At 42.8% G+C, this 23,803-nt stretch overlaps 1 protein-coding gene across 3 annotated transcripts in view; it reads left to right on the forward strand.

The window, feature by feature from the left end:
* The window catches only part of nlgn2a (neuroligin 2a), a 165,510-nt gene that overhangs the window by 49,652 nt on the left and 92,055 nt on the right, over positions 1 to 23,803 (forward strand). For all 3 annotated transcript variants that reach the window (XM_076034040.1, XM_076034038.1, XM_076034041.1), the window contains one exon: positions 12,303 to 13,183. In XM_076034040.1, coding sequence (XP_075890155.1) covers positions 12,676 to 13,183 — 508 coding nt within the window. In that variant the 5' untranslated portion in view covers positions 12,303 to 12,675. The remainder of the gene's footprint in view (positions 1 to 12,302; positions 13,184 to 23,803) is intronic.

A 23,803-nucleotide genomic window follows, 5' to 3' on the forward strand; every position in this document is an offset into this window, starting at 1 on the left:
TGGACGGAGGGAGAAATGAAACCAGAGATAGAGAGGCGGAGAGAGGCGGAGAGAGGCGGAGGGAGAGAGAGGGAGAGAGTGTTTGCGTGCTGCAACTTGTTATTAATAAGGCTGATTATGATCTGAGCATCGCTCTCACCCGTGCCCTTTCTTTTGATATTCATCCCTCACTCTCTCCTTGGCTTTAGAAGGCTGCCGCTCAGCCTTGGACTCTGCATTGAATTAAACTAATTGAAGACTAAAAATAGCCGGAGTCGGCGGGATGAGGGAGACGGGAAGAAAAAAAAAAAAAAGCTTGCGATGGAAGCGGCTTGACGCGGCCTCTTGTTTGGGAAGCAGGCCGTCGTGCACATCAGCTGCTCATGTCTCGCTGGCCATCTGCCGGGGACGACTGGATCAGGATGGCAGCCCTCCAATCCCGTCTTCCTGCCCTCTTCCCTGTCACCCCCAGGCGCCATTCGTCTGTATGTATATCACTGCTGCCCAAGGATCATGGCTGCTCGTTACCAGGGGAATGGCCCCGACTGTATTTCCCACTGTGGCATCCTCAGCTGACCCCGCCGTTCTTGCACATCTACTCAAGAAAGTTTTACTGGCCTCCCTCGCTTCGCTGTGTCTGCCGCCGCTAAGCCGCTAAAGATACGGCATAAGTGTTTAACGCTGCTACCATGATAACCTCTGACTTCATTTTTTTAATCCTTTATTCAAACATGCAATAACACGCTTTTCAGTGTGTAGACATTAATGATGCAGGTTACATAATTACCTGCTTTTTAAGTGGAATGTGCATCATAGAGAGATGCTCATGCAGCATGGGCTGTCATGGTCTACTGTTTTAGTGTTTCCTCTTTTATTTTGATAGTCTGGTCGCTCCTCTGCGATGAACTGGCGACTTGTCCAGGTTGTCACCCTGCCTTCGCCCTAAGACAGCTGGGATAGGCTCCAGCAGATCCCCGTGACCCTGAGCTCAGGAAGAAGCGGGTATAGAAGATGAATGATGAGTCCGGTCTCTCCCTGTGTTTTCTGTATTTTATCTTACTTCCTGTTTCTGTTTTCTCGCCTTGTTTGTTGCTCCATGATTTACACCTGGGTCTCGTTGTCAGTCCTGCCCTTGATTGTTCTCACTTGTGTTCCCCTGCCCTATTGTACACATAGTCCTTGCCTCCTTTTGTCTGTGTTTGGCCATTGTCTCATCTAGTTTGTCGATGTGCGTGTGTCTAAAGTGTAGCTTCGTCAAGTCCAGGGCTGTTGTCTGCTACCTTGATCAGTGTAAGTCTCCCATTTTTTTGTTGTGTTTTCCCTCCAGATTGTGAGGTCATTTTCTGGTAGATTTTGGTTTGAAAAATAAATAGAAAGCATAAATGAAGGAATGAAAGAATGAATGATACTATTCTTCTTCTGTTTCTGTTTCCATAGCCAGGGTTTTTGTCTGCATTTGGATTCTTCCTGTGACATTGACCTTCCACAAACGCAGAATGCGTTTATGGAAGGTCCAGGTGTTTATAGCTGAACGTTTCAATGCTTCTAAAGATTGACTAAGACTTTACAAAGACTGAGGCCAGATTCAAAGGAAGGAAAGCAGCCAAAACAAAGAATATTTTTAAAGGAATGTGGGTGGAGCATTTGAAAGAGTTATGTTTCACCCACATGTTTGGGAGAAGAAACGAGAGTCCCGATGACAAAATCAACCATGTTGTGAAATTTGAAAAAATAATTTTTAAAAAGTCCAATAGTTAGCAGAGCTGCATCACGTGGTGTGAGTACAGTTCTCTGTTTGCTGCATTGATTCTCTCCCTGTAATTGTCATGGGCATCACAGTCTGAAAATCACGCCTTCTAGTGTTCTAATCCTTTGAGTCAATATTTTAATGGAAAACTTTATCTCTCTCAGATTGTGAGTACCTCACCTGACTGTAAACAAAGTGCCTCACTGCTTGTCAAGAGAGCTGTCGGCCAATAATGACATTCAGCCGCTCCAAAGCCAGCCAGCTTGGGAAAAAACATTTTAGCACCCTCTGCTTCTCTCAGAGTCTTCCACTTGTCCTCATGTGTCCTGCTGCTGCAGTGTGTCAGCCTCTCTCAAGCATCATTCATTTATTTAACAGAACCCGTGACTCATGAAAGCACAGTGCTCATATTTTCTAAAGCTATCTTATCATGGCTTTCTGCGCGTTACCCCACAGACATGGTCCTTCCTCTCCATTCAGAGGTCAATAGTCACAAGTTCACAGTCAACTTTGTTTTACAAATAAAGAAGTTAATCAATGTGCATGCAGTGTATCTAGTTTTTAAAGGGATTGTTCAACATTTAGGCAAATTTGCCATTTGCCATAATCCCAATTAACTAATTTCCCATAATTAGTTATGATTAGGTACATTCCCTTTAATTATCAGTGCCTGTTGTGTTGGAGGCAGAGACACAAGCTGCTCTGTGAACAAAATGGAAGTGAACGGTACAAGCCTCCCACGTAGCCCTCCCTCAAAACCCATCAAATACACAATCCAACAACTCTCAAGTTGTGACCTGCATATTCACCAGGCTGTGAAATAATATTGTGTAATTATGCAGCATTGCATAGCATTACGCAACTACTCCATTATTTTCGGGAGTAAACCGCTGAGCAGAGTGAAGCGTGAACATTTTAACAACAAACATATTGTTTTCATGAAGCAGTCCCTAGGCCGTCCATCTGAAGGTACTCTTGGTGTTCAACCTATTCTTTGATGCTTCATTTCCGATGAAAGCCAGGGGCAACAAACGGCAGAAAAAGAACAAGAAGATCTGCAAACTTGTAAATGAATACTAGGCCTTGAGTGTTTGACTTTATTGAGGTGTTGCGAGCCTGTTTATCTGTAATATAACATCAAATGCACACCATTAGCTTTGAAGATATTCACTCAGAATTCATCTAAAAATATCCAGTGTTACATCTTCTCTATGCCAGTCTTTTACAACAGTTTCAAGATGGACTTGTCTATGAATGAGACAAGGCCATCTTTTACTTCTCTTGCTTGCTCTGCTTTTCAAAAAGTATGTGCCAAAACAGGGAAAAAAATCAATGAAACATCTATCAGGTGAACCTGCTGTTTTTTCCCCTTGTGGAAAGTTCAACAATTCTAAAACTGAGCTGTAAACAGAAGGCGAAATATTGTTCTCGTCTTTTCTCCAGGCAGTAAATAGTGAGTCACAAGCAGGATAAAAATAAAATCTGAAAATGGATATGATATGGCATCTTGAACATTATTAGCCTGACGAATGAAGTACGCAGCAAGCAGACATGGGTGAATTTAAGCCGCGGTCTCGCCTCAGATGGTTTCCTTTTTGTTGTCTGAACAAAGAATTTCGGAGTTCAAAAAGTTTCTAACTCTGCTTACATCTTCTCTGTTCCTCCAGGATTCTGATCCAAGGTCAGAACCACTTAGCGGACAGTAAAATATTCATGATATATGGAACGTGTTTTAATGCCAGTGCTCCCTGCCAAACGCTCCTCCTCACTGCTCCCACTCACACTTCACTGATTTGTGGCACGGTGCTCAAGTATGAAGAGTAGCTTCTCTAACTCTTCCGCCTCCCATTGGAGGATCTCGTGGTGGGATGGTGTGAGTAAGAGGAACTGGGGACTCCTGTGGAAGGCAGGGGAGGTAAAGGAAGCAATTGGAGCATAACGACAGGGAAATTAGAACGTTTTGGCAGAGAAATGCACTCCTTCTTTTCCTTGTGAGAGAACACCTCTGCTTCCCGGAGAAATGATGGGGCTGGGCGCGGCTTTGGAGTGTGTTTGTGTGCGGTTCCTCAGCTCTGCTGCTGCAGTTCTGCTGCAGACACATTGACCCACTCCGGAAGCTTCCTGCTCCTGTTGCAAATTAAAGCCCTGGTAAATATTTGCTGTTAACTCCTGCAGCATGTCGTTTCCAATTTCTTTACAGACCAGTGACCTTAAGTCCCAACGACCTCTTCCAAGTTCGAGCGCCACGAAATGTCGCATTCGCGCAAACCTCGGCGGTGTCAACAAGATTACAAACTGTCCGCCTCCACTGTCTACCCTCTTTCTGCATCTCTGTAGCCTCCCATTGTGTTTGCATTGCATTGTAGCTGCAACCCGATTATCTCATTCATCTCCACTGTTAGCCCAGTTCAGACTCTACTGAGTCAATAGTGTCTGCGGAGGACGCTTGTATTTATAAGGCAAACATATTTTATTCTCCACAAAAGAATAAATTAACAGATGTGTTTGTGAATCCCCTGGAAAGTCGAAGAAGCGCCTCTGCAGAAAAGATCCATCCTTTGTGTTTTCTTTCTATATTACAGCTGTGTCATATAAACCTGCTTGTGTCTATGGAGCGTTTCAAAACACTTCTGCCAAGTTCTGCAAAGAAATAGTTCAAAGAAGCCAGCCATCATGTTTTGCTGTGGGATTCCACTTAGTCTAAGCCAGTGGTGAGACAGCAGTCTCTGCAGTGGCAACATTGTTTTCAAGAAATAGCACTGCTACTGAAGTATATGGGAATCATCACTCTTTCCCAACTCATGTTCCCATGACCATCATTGCTATGTTTGTCTTAAATTGACATTAAAATCCATATCCAATCAGCTTTCTTTTGCTTGTAATGGGCTTGGGAAGCAACAGATGTTTGTTGCTCCTCAGATCCCAAAAAGAAGAGAACTGAAATTGGGGGGTGACCACAAGGCTTGGTGCTTTAGTTTTATCAGAACTGGATGCAGTTTTTTCCATTTATGGGAAAGGAAAAAAGATATATGATGGTTGAGGCTTTTTTCCATCGACAACATTGTTTTGCATTCCTACCAACTCTGTTTGATGGGCAACTGGCCATGGTGCAGCGACTCAAGGCTAATATCAACATTCTTAGCCAATCAAGTCAATCAAGCTTTGGTAACAAATCCAGTTGGTCCACTTCACAGGCATAGAGGTTTACCAGTCACATTCATCAAATTTCACCTCCTTGTTTTACACTTGCCATCAGCTCTTGAAGAAATAGGTATGTCTTACAAAGGAAGAGTGAAGAGACAAGATGGGAATGAAAGACTCGTCCACAGTATGTGCAACGCACTTCTGAGAAACAGCAGGAGTCAAGTCAGTCAACCTTCTGCTGTTGCTCTTGGTTGCTCATTTGCTGCATTGCTTGACCTTTTCCCACCCCTTCCACTAAGTAGTGTTTGACCCCAGGTAGCTCTTTTCCATGGACGTAGAAGGAGAGGTCTGGATGAGAAATAATAACAATAAAAGATTGACAGGAGCCTGAGTGCGTACTGATCTGCCCGCTGGCCTCTTTCTATTCGCAGCCCACGCAGAGGCTGTCAGCAGAATGGCAGACAAACACTCTCACACACACACACACGCACACGTTCACTTACTCTAAAAAAAAAAAAAAAAAAAAAAAAAATCCATCCCATCTACTGGCAGTAATGTGGCAGCCGCAGATATGTAACTGCCCTTTTACATTAATCCGTGCTCGTTGGCATGCACATGGCATCACTTTGCCATCAACATATCAAAGCGGCTGTCGCGGTGGAAAAACGATGCACACGTTGCAGGCAGGCGGAGAAACTCCAAGCAAATTTCCGAAAAATGTATGTGCAGAGATAAATATGTTTACTCACATATATGCACACGCAGAGGCCGATTGACTTGCAAATATAAAAATTTTTGGAGCTCTTCGGCCGTAATCAATTATCATTGTCAAAACATGAGCTGCACTGACTCACATGCTATCAGCCATTCAGAGCCCAGAGGTGCTGATGAAATGCTTTTTTTTAGTGCTTGCCTGCTTGCAAATACGTTAGATACGAAAAAATGTACTTCCTGTGATGACCTGTATATAAGCAAACTTATTTTGAATATCTACAAGTGGAACTTGGTGTTCCGCTATTGCGACTGGCAGCAGGATACATATTGGGGAGGTGGCAAGAACCTCCACCGGTGTTCTCGGTGGTTGATACGGGGTCTGTATTGGAGCAGACGTGGGAGGACATTTGTGTTTTTAGCGGTGAAAGGGAGTTGGAATGCTGTGTAGTTATGGATTTGATTCTGAGACTGGATTTCCAGGCTGATCTGAGCACTCGATGAAAGCTGGCGGGGTCGCTTGAGCAGGAGAATTGCGCTGAACCTGTGGGACCAAATGAACTGCCGCGTGTGATGAGAAAAGTCGAAATGGGCTAATTCACTCTCGCAGCGCAGTCAGGACTTTAAGAACTGTGGCACAAACAGGTTTGAAACTACCCATCAAAATGAGCTCACAGTGCTTTGCAGTCTAAGGAAGGTTCGAGGTGCCAGTGATTGTTCTGCAACTTGGCTTCGATAGGATTCCAGTCTGGTTGTCTGTTGTTTGCCGTCTGCCTTTGTTAATTGCATCGACTATAAATTAAAAATTGTTGGTCCACACTTTATCTGATTAGGCACATCTGCTAATTTTTGGAGCAGATTGTGGTTCCGTTTAACCACATTATTTTCTGTTTTCTGTTTTCCTAAAAGTCACACGTCATGTTCTCAGTCATCATGCATTTTTTTTGACTGAGGTAGGTTTAGTTTTGATCTGCTTTGGATTTTATGTTTGAAACTTATAGTTTCTGCAAAAATACAAAATTCCACTAGTTTTTACATATCTAATGAAGCCCATTATTTCATTGAAAAAAAATACATTTTTGTTTTTAAATAACATAATGTTTGTTCAAGATCCCACATTAAAAACCTGGTCAGATTTTATTTTTTGATCAGCCTCAAATGAGTATTTTTACGAAAAATATATCTATTGACAATAAGAATAAAATTGTCAATTCATTTGTTGCAAAAGTGCCCTTTGTTTCACAAAGTACATATTTTGCCACACACTTGGACTCCTCAAGGATGTCTTGGGAGTTTAAGATAGAGAGACACAGATTATTGTGAGAAAACATTGGAAAAGTGAATTTTCCCTAATATGCGTTTCTCATTATGCAGCACGAATGAAATAATAGCACAGTCATGCAAAGGGTTCACAGCATTAAACAAATCCTCATTTTGATGCATGCATTAGTCCCTTGAATAACTCCCCGCTTTCATAATCCAGCCAAAGATATGCTGCTCGCTCCTTGGGCAATTTCAGTCACTCTCACTGATCACTTCAGTCACCACGAGCGCAGACATGACCTTCACATGGAAGATTAATAGTAGGTTAATTGGAGGGAAGACTCCCATATAAAGTGGTCCCAAACACTCCTTGCAGCAATTAAAGATAACAAAGCCTGGCTGCGGTTAAAAACATGAAATCAGAAGCGCTGAGTGTAATTCTTGTCTGGATACGAGTGGAGAAGCAGCGGAAGCTTTTCCCCTTGATGGCAACGACATCAAAGTGTGGCGCCAGTTGCAAAGCTGGGATCGTCAGGCCGAGAGACAAGTAATGATTTGTGGAGTGTGATCTCTTTTGAGGATCGTAATTAACGAGGGAGAAATGTGTTGACGAGAGAAAGACGTGGTAGCAACAACACCTGTAAAGTGTTGTGAAATCAAATTAGTGGAGTAATAAATTGAAATGTTTTTCATTTGTCCTGGATGCCTTGAGTTTATTAGATTTTATTACTGCTAAGTTATTGTTCATGGAATCGATTTATTGAAAAACATTAACAACTCAAGCACCTTTAAATTATTGCAAGGCATCAACAGTCCCTAAACATAGTGCTCTGTGATTGATCCCCCTGAAAATCCAACTTTCTCCTGCACTTTTTTCAGAGGTTCAATACATCTGATGACCTGTTTGATGTGACCAGATTTCCCAGAACACCAAACTGTGTCGAATGAATTGAGCTCTGCATAATTGCCTCACCTCTTTCCCAAGGTTTTCTGTCACAGGAGGGCGTGCAGCAAGTTGAGTATTTAGCTGAGCTGAGTTTACTTTTCCTTTACCATAACAAATTAGTGAGAGTGTTTATTGACTTTCTTGTTGGCAGCTTGGATGAGGTGATTGATCCATGTTTAGCATTCGCTCAACGTTGTTTTTCTCGAACTTACTTAAGTTTGTTTCTTAGGCTCAGAACTTTGCTATTATGGCTATTGCCTCCAAGGCTGCTTTTGCAGCAACTTTGGGAATTTGGAAGAAATTAGAAACTTGCTGATGACGTCAATGAAGTGTTTTGGCAGTTTAAGAACTGGGTATTTCCACCTGGAGTTGTCAGAACCTGCAGCCAAGAGTGAATGATTCATGATCTCCATGTGTGACTCTTAACAACATGTGGCTGTTTATTGATGTTAAAACAAAAGGAAGACTGTGGAACAGTAATACAAAAGTAGGCCTGTTGCTCAGAAAACTGCTTTAAGGCTCAAGAAACAACAGTCAGTGTATTTTTACCTTTGTTCATTGCATGCAAAACAACTTGTTTCAAAATCCTTTAATTGTTTTATTGTTTTAACTCAACCAACATAGTCAAGGGGAGCCATAAGTCATTGCTATCCTTGTTCTAAGTAACACCCTTCCTCCTATACCATTGCAAATCGTGGAACATTACCTCTTGTGTGAATGAAAATGTATATATATATATATGTGTGTATATATATATATATATATATATATATATATACACATTGTTTATGATTTTGCTATGAATTCTGATGTATCAAAATAAAAACAGAGGAAAGGCCCTTTAATCTACATTATGTGTTCCATTCTCACTGATAGTTGGATGAAATTTTAAATAGGTTTCCAAATCCAAATCCAAACCCATTAAACCTTGGTTTAGGGCCAGTATCTGCCTGATGTCTCATTGTTTATGAGATTGTCCTTTTGCAGTGTGCAGGCTCTTCATCTTTAACCATCTTTAACCATTCTAACACTCTACTTCTCACTGCTAGAAATAATATTCAAGTGTCAATGCATTACATGCCCAACATCCACAGTGGACTTTTACAACACTTATGCCTTTGGTCGCAGTGAAAAGGGATATTAATTGGACTGGGCATTGTTACAAACAAGCCAAGGGCCTGATAATAAGAGCATTACTGCTCCATCAATTTGAATTTGTTAACAGCCAGGCGAATTAAGCGACAAATTGTATGTCTAATGCAATTGTTAACAGGGAGCGCAATGAGCTTAAAACGGCACCAGAAATTTGAAACCGAATGCGGTAGAAACCGTTTGGGTTTGTTTTATTTTTCAAAGGTAGTGTCTTCCTCAATTTAGTAATGCTTCGTCACGCATTGCATTTTGACTTTTTTTTTTATACCTGAAAGCTCAAGATCAGGTGCTCGTGGCAGTACTCATTTTGATTAGAAATAGCAAGGACCAGAAGGCCCAAGTGGTTCGCTAGAGCAGCCCTTTGTTGTACTTGTCTTGTCTGCTTTCTGGACGTTGACGGCAAACATTCTCCTGGTGATGAGCCTCATGGATGAGTGTCCATCAACCTGTGTCAAAGGTGCACCAGTGCTACTCCTCCAGATCAAGATGTGCGCTTCCTTCCTTCTACCTGGATGGCCTCACACTCCAGTAAAGATCTCCTATATGGGGCTGCTACTGTGCTCAGCTCACCAGACGCCAGACGCTCGCCTTCGCCTCTTTCCTCTCTGCTTCATCAATCACTTAAGCTCTCCCGCTGCTCTCAGCAAAGCTGGACCTATTAGGTAACTCTAATTGAGCCAATTAGCAATTAAACACTCAGGTGCACCCTGAAACTCAGGAGGTCCCTCCATGTGCACTTCAGCATGCCAGGAATTTGGGCTTATACCAGAGATTTTGGGGTTCTTGGGGATTTTTGTGGTTACGCTGGAAGTTGAGGCGCAACAGTAAGCCAGGAGGAGTCATGTTGGGTTTTTAGATGTGTTTGTGTGAAGACCTCGGTTCTGTCAAGATCACTTGCTGACAGCAGGCCTGTGAGGTGTCTCAGGTGACCCGGGGCAACATGTTTTCCCCCGACCTCTTCTTATCTCACCATCACAATTTCTTCCTCACATTTCCTCTGCCTCTCTGGTGGGGGTTTTGGAGGGTAAAATTTAGGCGTCCGACGTCCTTGAGGTGTGTGAGTGCGAAGGTGGAGGGCTCGTCCCCTTGGGAAGCACAATGCAGGCTGGCCCCCAGACACTCAGTGGTTTAATTAAAGCGCGGACTGTGCTGCCTGCTTCGCCACAGGTAGACTGGCTCCCAGGTGCACACATGGTGCTGTCGGAGGAGTGGGCAGCACAACAAAAGGTCCACTTTGAGAGCCAGACACCAGTATGTTTAGGCTTTGGCAAAATAATACAACAAACTGTGCACTCACTCTGCTGGGGGGGGTTCTAATCTGTTTTTCCCCACCAGCTTGAGCGCATCCTCTGCTGGAAGAGCTTGTTATGCATAAACCGAACGTGCCCGTTACATAAATGAGCCTTCTTATTTGCATGTCTCACATCAGTGTGCGTTAGGTTGCTCATTCTATACTCTCTAATTATCTGCTGCTTTTGCCTCAGGACCCCCTTAGCTCCCATACCTTAAAATCCAAATGGTTTTATTGGCAATGGGAGAGGAGGATGGAGGAGGTGCCGCAGTGGGTGCAGACAATGCAACAATATAGTTAATGATGACTTCAAATGAGACAATTATAGCACGCCGATAAAGTGGGAGAGCGCATGAAAGGGAAGAAGAGGTAATGGGGAATTAACCCCCCCAAAAAAATAAAAATCAGCTAGGACAGAAATAGAGTGCTGGTGAACATAAAAACGTTTTCGTTTTTTTCTGGTTTCATCATGTGTGGTCTTTATTACAGTTATTTTTTTTCATAGGCATGTGTGTGTGAGTGTGTGTGTCCTTTGGTCCTTTGGCATTACGTAATACCAGAAACAACAGCAGGGAGTGTATAATCTTCAGCATGCCTCTTGCCTCTCTGACTGGGTCCGTTACATGAGGATTTGCACATTTGCACAGTAGATTACATGAATGAGCATACAGTGTGTGGGAGCTCATTCATGTGTGGGACATTTCAGGCTTAACGCGCGCAAGTGTGAGTGCGTGCGCGTGCATGTGTGCGCACGCATTTCTTCATGCGCTGCGCTGTAGCTGAAAAAAGTGTCCCTGACTGTTGTAAGCTGCTTACAGGCACACATTACTGACCTTTGACCTCATGGGGCAGTGAAAGCCTCAGCCATTCATCTGTTCTACTTTTATTTATGTTATCTCTCCGCCCCTGCAGCGGAAACTTTAAGAAATGAATAGCCCTGAACGTGGACTTGTGGCTGCCGCATTGTCCGAGGAGAAACTATAGGAGGTGGCTTGAATTCTTGAAATTGTGAGCCGCACCGCCGTCAAGACGTGAGCGTGTTTAGAGTTAGCTGGCAGGTTAACCACAGTTCAGGGGGTCAGCGCCAAATCTTTTCATCCATTATAAATGAGTAGTGTGATTGATTAGCATAGAAGATATTTCAAGATAAATAGATATATAAATCAATAAAAAACGTGAGTTAGCTAATCTATTTTTAGGGTTGAATTGAAATACATATGTGCCTCAGTCGGGTTTTTTGAATGAAATGAAATGCTTGGAATAAATACTTGCAAAAAGTGCAGCCACAATCATGAAACAACAAATGAACATGTGAGATTACACAATGTGAACTCCGGTGCCATGTATGTGTTTTAGTTATCATTAAGTCTTCATGTCTTTTGTCTGGCCGTCACCTTTTATTCTAATATCTAGACAAAGACAAGTGGAAACCAAAACGCTTTCACACAACAGTGTTTAAAAACTGGCCTGAACATTCGCATTTCCACAGACCTTCATCTTTTCTGCCACGGCCAAGGTTGTGACGTCCACCACTAGATCTGTGTAAGCAAGCAGAGCACAAAGGATGATGATGGGCACATATGGAATTATGCTCACTGGAGTTGTCACTTCTCTCTGCCGAGCTTTACTGCTACCGCAGAAAAAAACATGTTTTTGCCCTGAAGAGCTCTAATTTGAAACAGTCATGTGGCGACAACAACTGCACGCTGCAAAGCCGAGAAGTTGTGTAACATCTCTCACTGCTGCTGCTGTATATCTGTTTGCATCTTCTAATTCAGTCAAATGAAATAGAAAATGTTTGTCACAACATCAGTTGTACCCTGCTTGAAGGCCGATGAAATGAAAGTGTTAAATCTGGCTTCATGTGCAGCTTTCATATCGGGAAGTGTATTTCTCACTTGGCAACACATTAAGGGAAAGTGTTGCAGTCAACATTTAATTGAATATCTGTTTTTGGATAAGCTCTAATCTCTCCCAATCCCCTCTTTCCCTTCACTTCTCTCTGTTTTTCTTTCTGTCTATCATCCTCTTTCTCTCCTCCTGTCTTTCTTTTCTGTCTCGCTGTGCAGAATCCAAGGGCACTTCGAATGAAATGATCAAGATTCGTGTGGACTGACAGGGATGGAACGCAACAGAACCATGAATGGGGCAGCATTCCAGTTCGTTGTTCTTTACGGTCAACACTGACTTGGTGTTGTGGTCACGCTCCTCCTCCACCACCCCAGAGACCCCTTCAGATTCCATCAGCGGCCGTGCTCCCCGTCTCACCTTTTCACTGAGCCTCTGGTTTGAACCCCCTCCCCCCAAAAAAAACAAAACAATAACTTGTCTTTTAGGACCTGACTGTGTAGTTCACCTTCCAGACTGTCGGCCACAATTCAGTTCCTTTCCAAAACGGGCAAGGACGCTCGACAGCAGACGAGAAGCAGGTGGTTGAACAGTATGAATCCAGTCATGTACCTCGTTCCACTCGCTCTAAGTACACACAGCCGGCGGCGCTCATCGTCCCGAACACGCCCACTTAGTCTCACAACAGACTGGTGCCTAATGGGCGTGCTCGGCGTCATCCTGCTCCTCAGCCTGGCCTCCAGCCAGAAGATAGACCCTGCCAAACACCCGATAGTCACCACCAACTACGGCAAACTCCGCGGCATCAAGAAGGACCTCAACAATGAGATCCTGGGCCCCGTGGAGCAGTACCTGGGCGTGCCCTACGCCACGGCGCCCATCGGCGACCGCCGCTTCCAGCCGCCCGAGGCTCCGGGATCCTGGCAAGAGATCCGCAACGCCACTCAGTTTGCGCCCGTCTGCCCCCAGAACGTCCACGGCGTGCTGCCAGAGATCATGCTGCCCGTGTGGTTCACAGACAACCTGGACGTGGCGGCGGGTTACATCCAGAACCAGAGCGAGGACTGCCTCTACCTCAACGTCTACGTGCCCACAGAGGACGGTGAGTTCAAGATTTTCAAATTCAAAAGTGGGTGGAGGTTCAGACTAAAGTGGAGAACTAGTGGACTGACTGTTTGCCAAACCACCCCCTACCACTCGCAGAAGGTTCATTTACTCTTTCAAACTTCAATTCAATTTGCCATTTGAAAAGATGTATTCTTTCTTTTTGTATGGAGATATATTTGAACACCCTGTAATACCTGCAATTAGAATTCCAATGCAAATGACATCAAACAATAGATCCGATACTGAACCGAATCTTCTTACTTGCTCTTATTTGGCAACAGAGAAGGAGGAACCGCTTCAGAAAAAAAGACAAGCTAATGCAAATAAAATAGTCTGTTTTGTATATGGCTCTAGTTTTCTCTATATTAGCAGCTGTGAGCGGACAGTTTAGGATCTGGGGATGTGGTTTAGCAATCAGACAACAGAAGCTAAGAATAAAAATTTTACATTTGAAAAATTAGTATTTCATATTATTATTTCAATTTTATTTTCCTCCATGTGCATTGGAAATGCTCCCTGTAGATATTAAGCAATGTGATCTCTTAAAGAAAAAAAGGTTTGACTATGCACACTATTTCCTACAAGGTCAAGTAGCTTTCCAATTATACTTGACTGGTTATATAGCAAAGGCACAAAGGCCAGCTGAGGATATTTCCTGGTTCGTTATGAGTAAAGGATTAGGTGGACATTTGATGTTTCAGGCTTTTTCGTACCATCAAGAACCCTTTTCCCTCAACTTAGATCTTACATTGGATGTTTTTTTTTTTTTCTTTGACGGCACTGCGAGCAATAAAAAGGAGATATTTCAATCTTGTCGTCAGGCGTGAAATGGAGGATATAGACCCCCATAAATCTCCCCTTCTCTCTCCTTGCCAGGGTATTTTCTAACGTGTCTCAAATTTGTGTCTTTGTATCCTTAATACAAATCCTGCAGAAACAGGAATAGATCATTTTTTTCAAATTTGTTTTGATTTATATATTTCTTTTAAATATTCAAATGCAATCCATGTGATGCCGGTAGAAATGTATTTTTCACAAACAAGCAAACACGAAGGCAGCTGAGACATTAAAATTCAACATGAAGAGTACAGCTCTGGACGTGTGTTGCAAAAATCCATATCAATGTTATGTCCCTTTTTCTGTCCTCCTCTACTGTCTCTGTGTCCACATTAGTTTGTGTCATTATGGTGAAAAGACATTTTCCTTTCCCTTCACACTAACATGTTTCCGGCTCCCTTTCAGCACTTGTCTGGACTTTTTTAAGCCCTTTACAGATCAACACCCTTCCTTCCCTGCCCTGGCTGGTAACACAGCGACAGCCCTCAAAAACTGAGTCGCAGCCACTGATGCCTCCTCCTGGCACATACAGAACGCCGTACACGGGCTCTTGGTTCATTTCCCACTGTTGAATGGCTTTTTATTTTTCCTTTGCCTGTTCTTTGAAACCCACAACTTTTCCAAAATGCAAGCGAAACAGTCCTCATGTACCCGTCTCACCTGTTTACACATTTGCCACATTGGTACGTCATGCACTGTAGGGAAATATCACAGGTGACTAATATCCCAGACAGTCCAGGCTCTCATCACCAGCCACCACCCAGCGCACACGGTCCGAATAGGGAAGCGTATCAGTCACGGTGGGGGCAGATGACTTATTGGCTAGGAATGTAAATTCTTCCAAGTATCTTACATTCCACATTGTGCTGTCATTAATAAATAGATCCATGACTATGACTCTGTGTGGCATATTTAACAAACGTTAAACAGTATGCCACATTGTCTGCCATCATCTGCACTTCTTAACACTTTAACAACAAAACTAAGAAGAAAAAAAAGCAATGGGATTTTTTTTTTTTTCACTTAGGTCAGCACTAACCTACTATACTACTACTCATTGATTTCATCCCCCGACAGACCCTGGGGTTATAAACACATCGATCTCTACCAACCAGTCAAGATTTCACTTTGTGGTGTATGCAGAGAGCAAAAGGATTCATAAGGAAATATAAATCATCCTGATTGTGTTTTAGATCCCTTAATCCCTCAGAACTACAACAATTGCTTCTCACTTTCATCATAACATAACCTCACCCATTGGTCAGGTCTTTTTTGACCAGTGGGGTTGGGGGTATGATGGTGGAATTCTTTTTTGTTTCTTTGTTTCTTTGTTTGGATCTTTCAACCAAGCATGGAATTGTTGTGGCAGAGGTAAAGGAAAGAGAGCAGAAGAGAGGAGACAACGAAAAGCTTTTGGAAATCAGATCAGCAGTCGTCCTCAAAGTGCTGTCACCGCAGTTCATTGCTGCGCACTGCAGTTAAACACACTCGCATAGTAACACTATTTTTGCTCTTCTCACTCTAAAAAGAATGTACATGTATGTTGCTGCGCTATGAGGCTTGTGATGCCTCCAACTTGTGTCCCTTTTTTTCAAAGGCAACCTTAAGATAGAAGCCTTAAAACCCCCTCCTCTAATTTTAAGTGGATTAAGCCTCCAGAATTACTTCTTAATGCTGCCATCAGTGCAAACGGAGGAAAGTGGGCCGCCCCGCCATGGTTGTGTGTTTGTTTGGAGATAAACACATACACCAGCATTTGGTGGTTACTTGTGGCCCCCTTAATGAATACTTAAGTACTTAGTAAATTGCCAGGCTGTCCACGTGCTGTCTTCTTTTCCATTAATGCCTTGGCACTCAGGAACAAAATATGCTTTTGAATCTGTAATAATTTGGAGACAAACCCAGAAAGCAAACCAATTACCTAACAATAATACTGCAAATTTACCCTTGTTACTATGTAATTAGCCAGAGCTTAATCTCTTAAATGCAAATGGAGTTTCAGTGCTCTCAGACTGTATTAGTTTAAAGATGTTTAAAGATTTTTAACCCTCAATCTCTGCTTTAGCTTTCTTTTTTATTGGTCTTCAGTTACATAATGCTCACTGACACTTATTTTTTCTATATCAGGTTTGTGTAAATCTTTCAAACTTTTTTCCCCACGTCAGTTCATATCACATTTTCACTCAAATTCATGTATTTACAGTACAGACGGTCAGTTTTCTCCCCGGGGTGCTGCTAAGGTCTCAAGGACCGTGGGGCATTGATTTCATCCTCAGGCAGGTTTCTCCTCACCCTGAATACAGGGTGGGAGGGAGTGGGCCCGTGCACGTTCCCTGTGAGATGACATCCCATAAATCATAGCAAGAGGTTTTCATCTGGCTCCTGCAGAATCGCGATGGATCGATTGACGAGGGGAGGGGGAGGGAAGGCTCGGCCGCTGCTGCTCTGCCTCAGACCCGCAGACACACAGTGTGCTTCTCTCAGCAGTCGGCGCTCATTAACACAAAGCCAGACTTCATGGTAAATAAGCGGCAGTAGCTGGAATCAGCAGGCCTGGAAATGGGAACTTGGCTGGAAACGTTAACCAACATGCAGGAGCTCGCCCAGCTGCCTCTTTTTCCTCCCGGGCACTGAGCATTGAAGTGATAGCAGATGTTAAAAGAATCCCTTGCAAAACAAAGAAACAGACAGTTGTAAAGGAGCCAGCCTTGCTGAGACCTCATGAATACATACGATCATACGTTACTGATTGTCCTCCAAATAATAATGACAATGACCAGCTAAAAATATTTGGCAAACCTTTTCACCGTTATCAAAGGTGCTACCTGCTTGGCTCACTGGCCTCACTCACTTCCTCAGATGTCGGTGGGGACTGCACTCGCTCTGCTCACTGCAGTGGACCGGATTGTTTGCTGGGAAAAATGTGACGTAATCAAAAGGCTCGATTCAGGCGTAGAAAGAAATATGTCATTAAACAAGGTGTGAAAAGTCAGCTTATCTCATGCTGCTATAACATGACTGCATTTTACCAAGTTTTGGATAAGCAGTTCTTTCCAACTGTTCAAGGCAGCAGTGTTTTGTTGTCTGGACCAACCTGAAATCGCCAATAGCTTTTCATTTGTGATGCCAAATGACTCATTCTCTATTGCAATGCATTGTTTTATTATCCAATCATTTTTTATCAATATGCGAGCCAAGACAGAAAGGGAAGCTGCTCATAAAACCTATTTGCCTAGGTTTGAATGTTGTTCCATACAAAACTGGAAACAACATCACATGTAGAAGCTTCATTGGCGTTAAGCCAGGGTTTAACCCTGTTAGTTCTTTCCAAAAAGTCTTTTAGGCTGCTACTATGCAGTAATTAGTCTTCTATGAAGAGGATATGCATTGGGTTTGCCAGATGTTCCTCTGGGATTTGAACCGCTAACCTCAGCATTGTCAACGCGATGATTGGAATAAGCTGCAGGGTGCAAGTATGGGCTTTATAAATTATTCCATCCCTGCTTCAGCTATCTCCACGCATCAGCCTCAAACTCGCACATCTCCTCATTCTGCAAAGTCTGATTTTCTGCGGAGATTCATCAGTCAGGACTCAATGCTAACACATTATTACAGGCGGCAGTCGAGGCTTTGCTGCAACATCAGCACTACCATAATACTTAATACAAATTAATAACTAAACAAAACATAAACAGACGCATAATGGGATGAAAGACAGTCGCAATGGTACACAGCAGTGTAAATATGTGTAAGAAAAACATTTAATTGACTTGCCCCATTTCTATTTCCTCATGTCACCTTATTCCTGCCAAGTCGAGTTTACACCCAGTTATGAACAAATACGAGAACCAAGAAATTATTCTTTTCATGCAATTTCCAGCTCTCTAGTAATGTTTACTAGAGTGTTGCTAGCTAAAGGAGAAGGTTAGAACAATTAAGACAAAGTCAGATTTGAAGTCAGACATCCAGAAGATGGAGGTCACAGCTCAGTGCCCTTCACAGCCTCCTCAAAATCACACCTGAACCCAGTCCGTACCCACTTTCTCCACATGTCAGATTTGTTCAGTGGCTCAGGGAAGTTTGAAGTCATGTCCTTGTTCGGCTGATACTTCCAGGCAGGGAAACAGTCACTGGTGCTTTCAGAGGCAAAATTTATATCCAGATGCCTTCATCCTCAATTAATGGTTAGCTGGAAAGAGACATTTTTATAAAGGGACAGAAAAAGACCTTCTAAAATATTCAATGTAGCTGTAGTAAACTGGCAAGCAGCCTTAGTGTAATGGAAAAAGACAGTAGTGGGTTACTTTAGGAAATGACGTAATACTAAATGACAGAGCAGAGTTACAATTTTTTTTTCTATGGTGAAATCATGTTAACATAACATTTGTAGTGACCCCATTACCCTTGAATGTCCTTGGTTTCCCTGCAGAGCTTCACAATTCTACTCTTCAACAGACATACGTTGTCATTGCATGTATTACTCGATCAGATTTTTTGCTTAATTTTTCTTGGCCAATTTTGGCTGACATTCAAATGCATGCACAAATGCATCCACAGTTTGATGGATTCCACAATTCCACTAACTTGGATCAGAATTTAAAGGCAGAATTCCGTGAGGACAGGAATCCCGTGTAGTCAGTAACTTCATGAGGAATTAAGGTCGAGCCGAGAACAGAGTACGTTTTTTGTTCTCCTGCTTGCTAATCTGATGCAGCCTGTTGGTTTGATGGACTGTTGAAGGGAGGAAGGGTTATTAGGCATGTGTCCAGGGCAGCAGCATGTCTTGCAAGAGGAAACTCTCTGTGCCGAGAGTTGAGAACAGCGTGCATCAGAAGAGAATTCTGCGTGTGTGCTCGAAGTTGCATTTGTGTGTGTCTATGTAGGGTTGTAAAAGAGCTCCATCACAGCCGAGTGAGTGCTTGGTTGGGGATCGGTATATTTATTTATATATTTATATATTTTTCCCCCCCTGTTTGGATTTAAGAGATGATTAAATATGATATATTTCTGCCAGAGAGCGAGCCCAATCAAAGTTTTAGAATTTTTTTTTTTTTTTTTTTTAAGTCCCAAGTCTGGTCTCAGATTTCATTAGAGACATTGGAGAGGGTTGGCAATTCAGCAGGGAAGAAATTTTGTTGCCAAGTACGTTGCGCCGTGTGAAACCGTGTGATGGCGGCCTTGGAGATTTTGCTGTCCTCTGGAGAAGAGCAGATTATTGTCACATTACCTCGTAGCCATGTAATTAAATGTGACAAAACTTTTTAAAGGTAAATCAGAAAGGTTCGGGATGCTTCACATATTCACACAGCAGCTTCTCTCCAAATTGTACTTTATTGTGTCTGTGTATTTCTTCCTGCAAGTTTAACCACCCTGAAGTTTCAAGCAACATTTGCAGTGTTTATTTTTCTCCCCGTCAAAGCAAATTGAGAGTAAATATTACAACAATATTGCTCAGAAAGAAAATGCCACTGGACGGGACCCTCAGTGCTGTTTACTGTTGTCTTTTTAATAAGAATTTGCTCTCCAGTTGTGATAAAACTGTCGTCTCTGTAAAGTGATGGAGTTGCAACAACAAATGTTTGCCGAGCTACAAATGGAGTCCAGATTTTCTTTGTCTCCTTCTGGGGCCTTTAGCCGCAGCTAGTAGCTGTTTCCTGGTTTGAATGTCTAAAACGAAAGCTGATTTGTAATGGAATTACAAACCGACTGGGAATTGGGAACGTCTGAGCAGTTCAACTGCTTGACACGACGAAAATGATCACAAATGAGGTTGCAACTTAGTGAACAGCGAGAAATAAAGTCGCTTCAAGAGGGTTTGATTCCTGAGAAACCGTCTCTTATTTTGGTTTGTGTGTGACAGACACTTAGACCTAATCACCCAGAGTGTAGCTCCCTTCAATGTCCCGTCAATACTGGAAGCATGTCGTGTGTATCCGTGTCCAAATAATTTTCGCAGCCAATGACAATGACAAACGACTCAAATCATTTCACTATCCGTCTACCAGTGTCTTTAATTATCACTGCCCTAAGCTGAGGCGCCATTTTCATAACGCCGATGCACGACGGAGATGGATTGAGCCACCGGATGATGGTATCGATCCCTCTGCGTTGCCTTCACTTGGCCTCTGCAGGAGGCTCAGAGGCAACCGAATTTTTAGCCAGAAATGCAGAGATAAAGAGAGAGTGGGAAGAAAGGCAGTGAGGTTTGGGCACAATTTAGATTGAAAACACAAGGAACTGCATTGGGGAGCGGGGTCGGGGGAGAGTGTTGTCTTGGCAACCATCCACCACTTCCAATATCTTCCTGTTAGGGGCGCGCATCAAAGGCCGTGTGCATTTTGCCTTTCCACTAGACTCTGAATGAAGGAATTAGCAAAGGCTCAGTTCCAGCTATTTATAGCCCATAAGCCAGAGAGATGAGGAGGGAAAAAGAGGGGGATGAAGAGCGTGTGTGTGTATGTGTATGTGTTTGTGGTGTGTGTGTGTGTGTGTGTATGTGTGTTTAGCATGATTCAAATCATCTCAGCTTTGTTTTTTTTAACCAATTTTTGAAGATATGTGGGTCATCAGTGAAGAGACTCCGCCCCATCACAACAACCATCGTCCATTCTACTTGTGTTTTCCCTCATTCAGCTCATATGATCTCCCTCTCACCCATACATCTCCAACCCCCCACCCCTCATTCTCCCACCACATGCCTGGGACGAGCGATGAAGGCAGAAATAGGATTTAGCCATAGTTCAAATGATCATTTTAGCCTCAAGGGGGTGAATCGACTTTACAACTGTACTTAAATAATAAGCTCCCACACTTTTGACTAGCCGTATTCTCTTGGTTTGATTTCTGTTTCGGGGCTCTCGCACAATCTGGGATATCAGCCGATTTAACTTGGGGATTGATGAAGTGCGTCTAATGGGATTTGATGAGGTCTGATGTGCCCCATTCCATTAATGAAACATTCCATTATGAATATTCTCCCACCCACTGGTGGGGCAGACTTATGTTGGGGGAGCATGGGTGTCTTCTGACCTAGATTTCTGCCTCAAAAATATTTTTTTTTTTTCCGGGGTGCTTTGAGTTAGTCAAAAATGTAGACTGAAGTTGAACCAACTAAAATTTTCAAGCAGCTCAAAAGGCTTTTTTTTTTTTTTTTTCAAAGTCAATTTCAATAATTACGAAAATATGTTTGTCACATCATTTCAAATTCTTGATTAGAATCATCTTTTAAATCAGTACACGCACAATCACTTCACTAATGCTTTCTTACAGTTGCATGGGTCTCTCGCCTGCCAATGGAATAAAAATCATCCCTTTTGTGATGTCACAAATTGTACTGATAGTGCACTAAAACAATGCATTTAGTAGGAGATCTTCCAGAATTCTTGGATAATAAGTCACGCAACACTTACATGGAATCCGGAATGAACAGTAAATGGTCTGAAATGTCCAAAAAATGGGACCTTCTGCCCAACCTTTTCGTGCATTATTGCCTTTTTGAATTTAACCATGTACTTGCCTTATTTGGCCACCAGTGGAAGACAGAAGTCAAGTGAAAAGAGGAGACTAACTGCTGGAGATTCCTTTGGTGGACATATTATCATTCATATAAGCAGTCGGGCAAAACCAAATGATGAAGATTGAGAATGCACAATTTATGCAGGAATTCTGATTAGTGTTGTTGGTTTCCAGCTGTTCATTTCACGATGAAGAAAACAGTGTTACTCTGTTCATAATGGAATGGCATGTTTGCATTTATATTACCTTGCCATTGTATTGCTGCAATGCTCTGAAATTACCTGCACCTTTAATATATGAAGGGGTTATAATCATCCCCTGTCCCCTTCCCGTGGATGTGTTAATCTTTGCTGCATACTCCCTTGCATGATGGAGACACAGCACCAATCTTCAGTGCACAAACTTTGTCATAATTGCATAACCTTTGTTTCTGATTTGTATTAAGTTTTGAAATGATAGAAAAAGACTCTCATTTCTAACACTGGATATTAGTCATTGAGACGGGCAGGATAGGGTTTTGTCAAAGACTTTGAAGCAGAACCGAACAGACATAAATTGCCCCCAGTCCTGAGTGTATGAGCTATTTATAATTAACACCGCAGCCTTATTGATACAGTTCACACTCTGAACTGCTGAGTGAGCCATTTCTGGCTGGCGTGGTCAGCTATCCTGTTAGCACGCTGTTGTGCTGTGAAACACAGATAAGCTGTACGGAGGCCTTTAGGAACAGGGTTGGAGAACTGAGCAAAATGTGGCATAAATATCAGTCCAATATTTAAAAAAAAAAAGGTTGGGGGCGCAATTTTATATTAGTATTGCAATTGAAAGGGTTACAGCGCAGAATTATTGGTACATCTATCCGCAAATCAAGCGCTTCCTCTTATCCAACTTGCTTATTGTGTTTATATTCGGGTGCACCCTGCAGATCTGTCCTGACTTTAGATCGAAACACTGAAGAGTGAAGCTGAAGTTGACCTTAAATCTGAGTGTGAACACCATTGTTTTTTTGTTTTGTATTTTTCAATATGTCACAGATTAAGTTCTTCACCATTTGGAAATTCCCCATCCATGGAAATCACAACCAGATTGGGTTCAAAATTATGCGGCACAGTAACCTTGATGAAAAAATGTGTTGAAAGATGAGGGAGCAGAGGCACACAGAAAAACACAGAACTCAGCTGTCCTGGGTTTAATGATGACTCGGGTTTGCCCTCAGGCTCGGCAGGCGAAGATGTGCATTTATGCGAGAACGCGCGAAGCACACACACACACACACACACACACACACACACACACACACACACACAAAGAGAGAGAGAGAGAGAGAGTGAGAGAGAGAGAGAGAGAGCTAGGACATGACCAGGCGCATAGTTTGCTCTGCATTGTAAAACCATGGTCTTTTGCTTTCTTTCTTTCTTTCTTTCTTTGTGCTTTTTGCACTCGCTTCCTGTTTCACCTCACATGCCTATCCCCTCAGAGCCCCTGAAGCCGTGGTGGCACTGTCACTGAATGCAAATCACCCGTCCTGCGCCCCCATGCACACCCCCATGTGACACTCATACCCCCCTATGCCAAGTGCAGGTGCCTCCCACTGTAATGGATAGCAAAGAGCACATAAAGGGATTTAAAAAAAATAATCTAAGAACAAAGCAGGGTTGAGGGGATAGGCAGAGGAAGCAGGTTATCCAGAGGTAAGGCCTTGTCCTCTTACTGTGGCACCGTTCTGCTGATACATTCACATAATTAAGCAGGTCAGCGCTGTGACAAGGGTCATCCCTTGTTAGTGAAAGCAACCGCGGTAAACGTACTGAACGATATTAATGACTGCACATTCAGTTTAGTCCATGGAATGATGATCTCTATGCAAACATGCAGCTCCAATACCTGGGTCACTCCAACACACACAGACACAAGGTAGTGCACACATATAGAGGGTTTGGATTGAGAGCAAGACCAGTAGTATTATTTACTTAGGTGCTTAAATTCTGAATTCAGGTGTAAATATCTTTCTGGTAAATAAATTGCTCAAAAATTAATCTATAATCCCTTTACCTATTTGTCTACTTATTCTATTATACAAGGGAAAACAAACCCAAACAACAACAGCAACACAAGTGCCACATTTTCAGCAGCCCAAATTCAGGACCCTGGACAGCGACACATGGGACACTTCCCACATTAAATCGTTGACGTATGTATAAAGACATACATATGTGTATGTATAAAGGACAGGACCGCTCATTTTTTGTACATTGCTGCGTGC

The sequence above is a fragment of the Nelusetta ayraudi genome, unplaced genomic scaffold (genome assembly GCF_046127955.1).
Source record: "Nelusetta ayraudi isolate G7.1 ecotype Tasmania unplaced genomic scaffold, CSIRO-AGI_Nayr_v1 ptg000042l, whole genome shotgun sequence".
In the NCBI taxonomy this organism is placed as follows: Eukaryota; Metazoa; Chordata; class Actinopteri; order Tetraodontiformes; family Monacanthidae; genus Nelusetta; species Nelusetta ayraudi.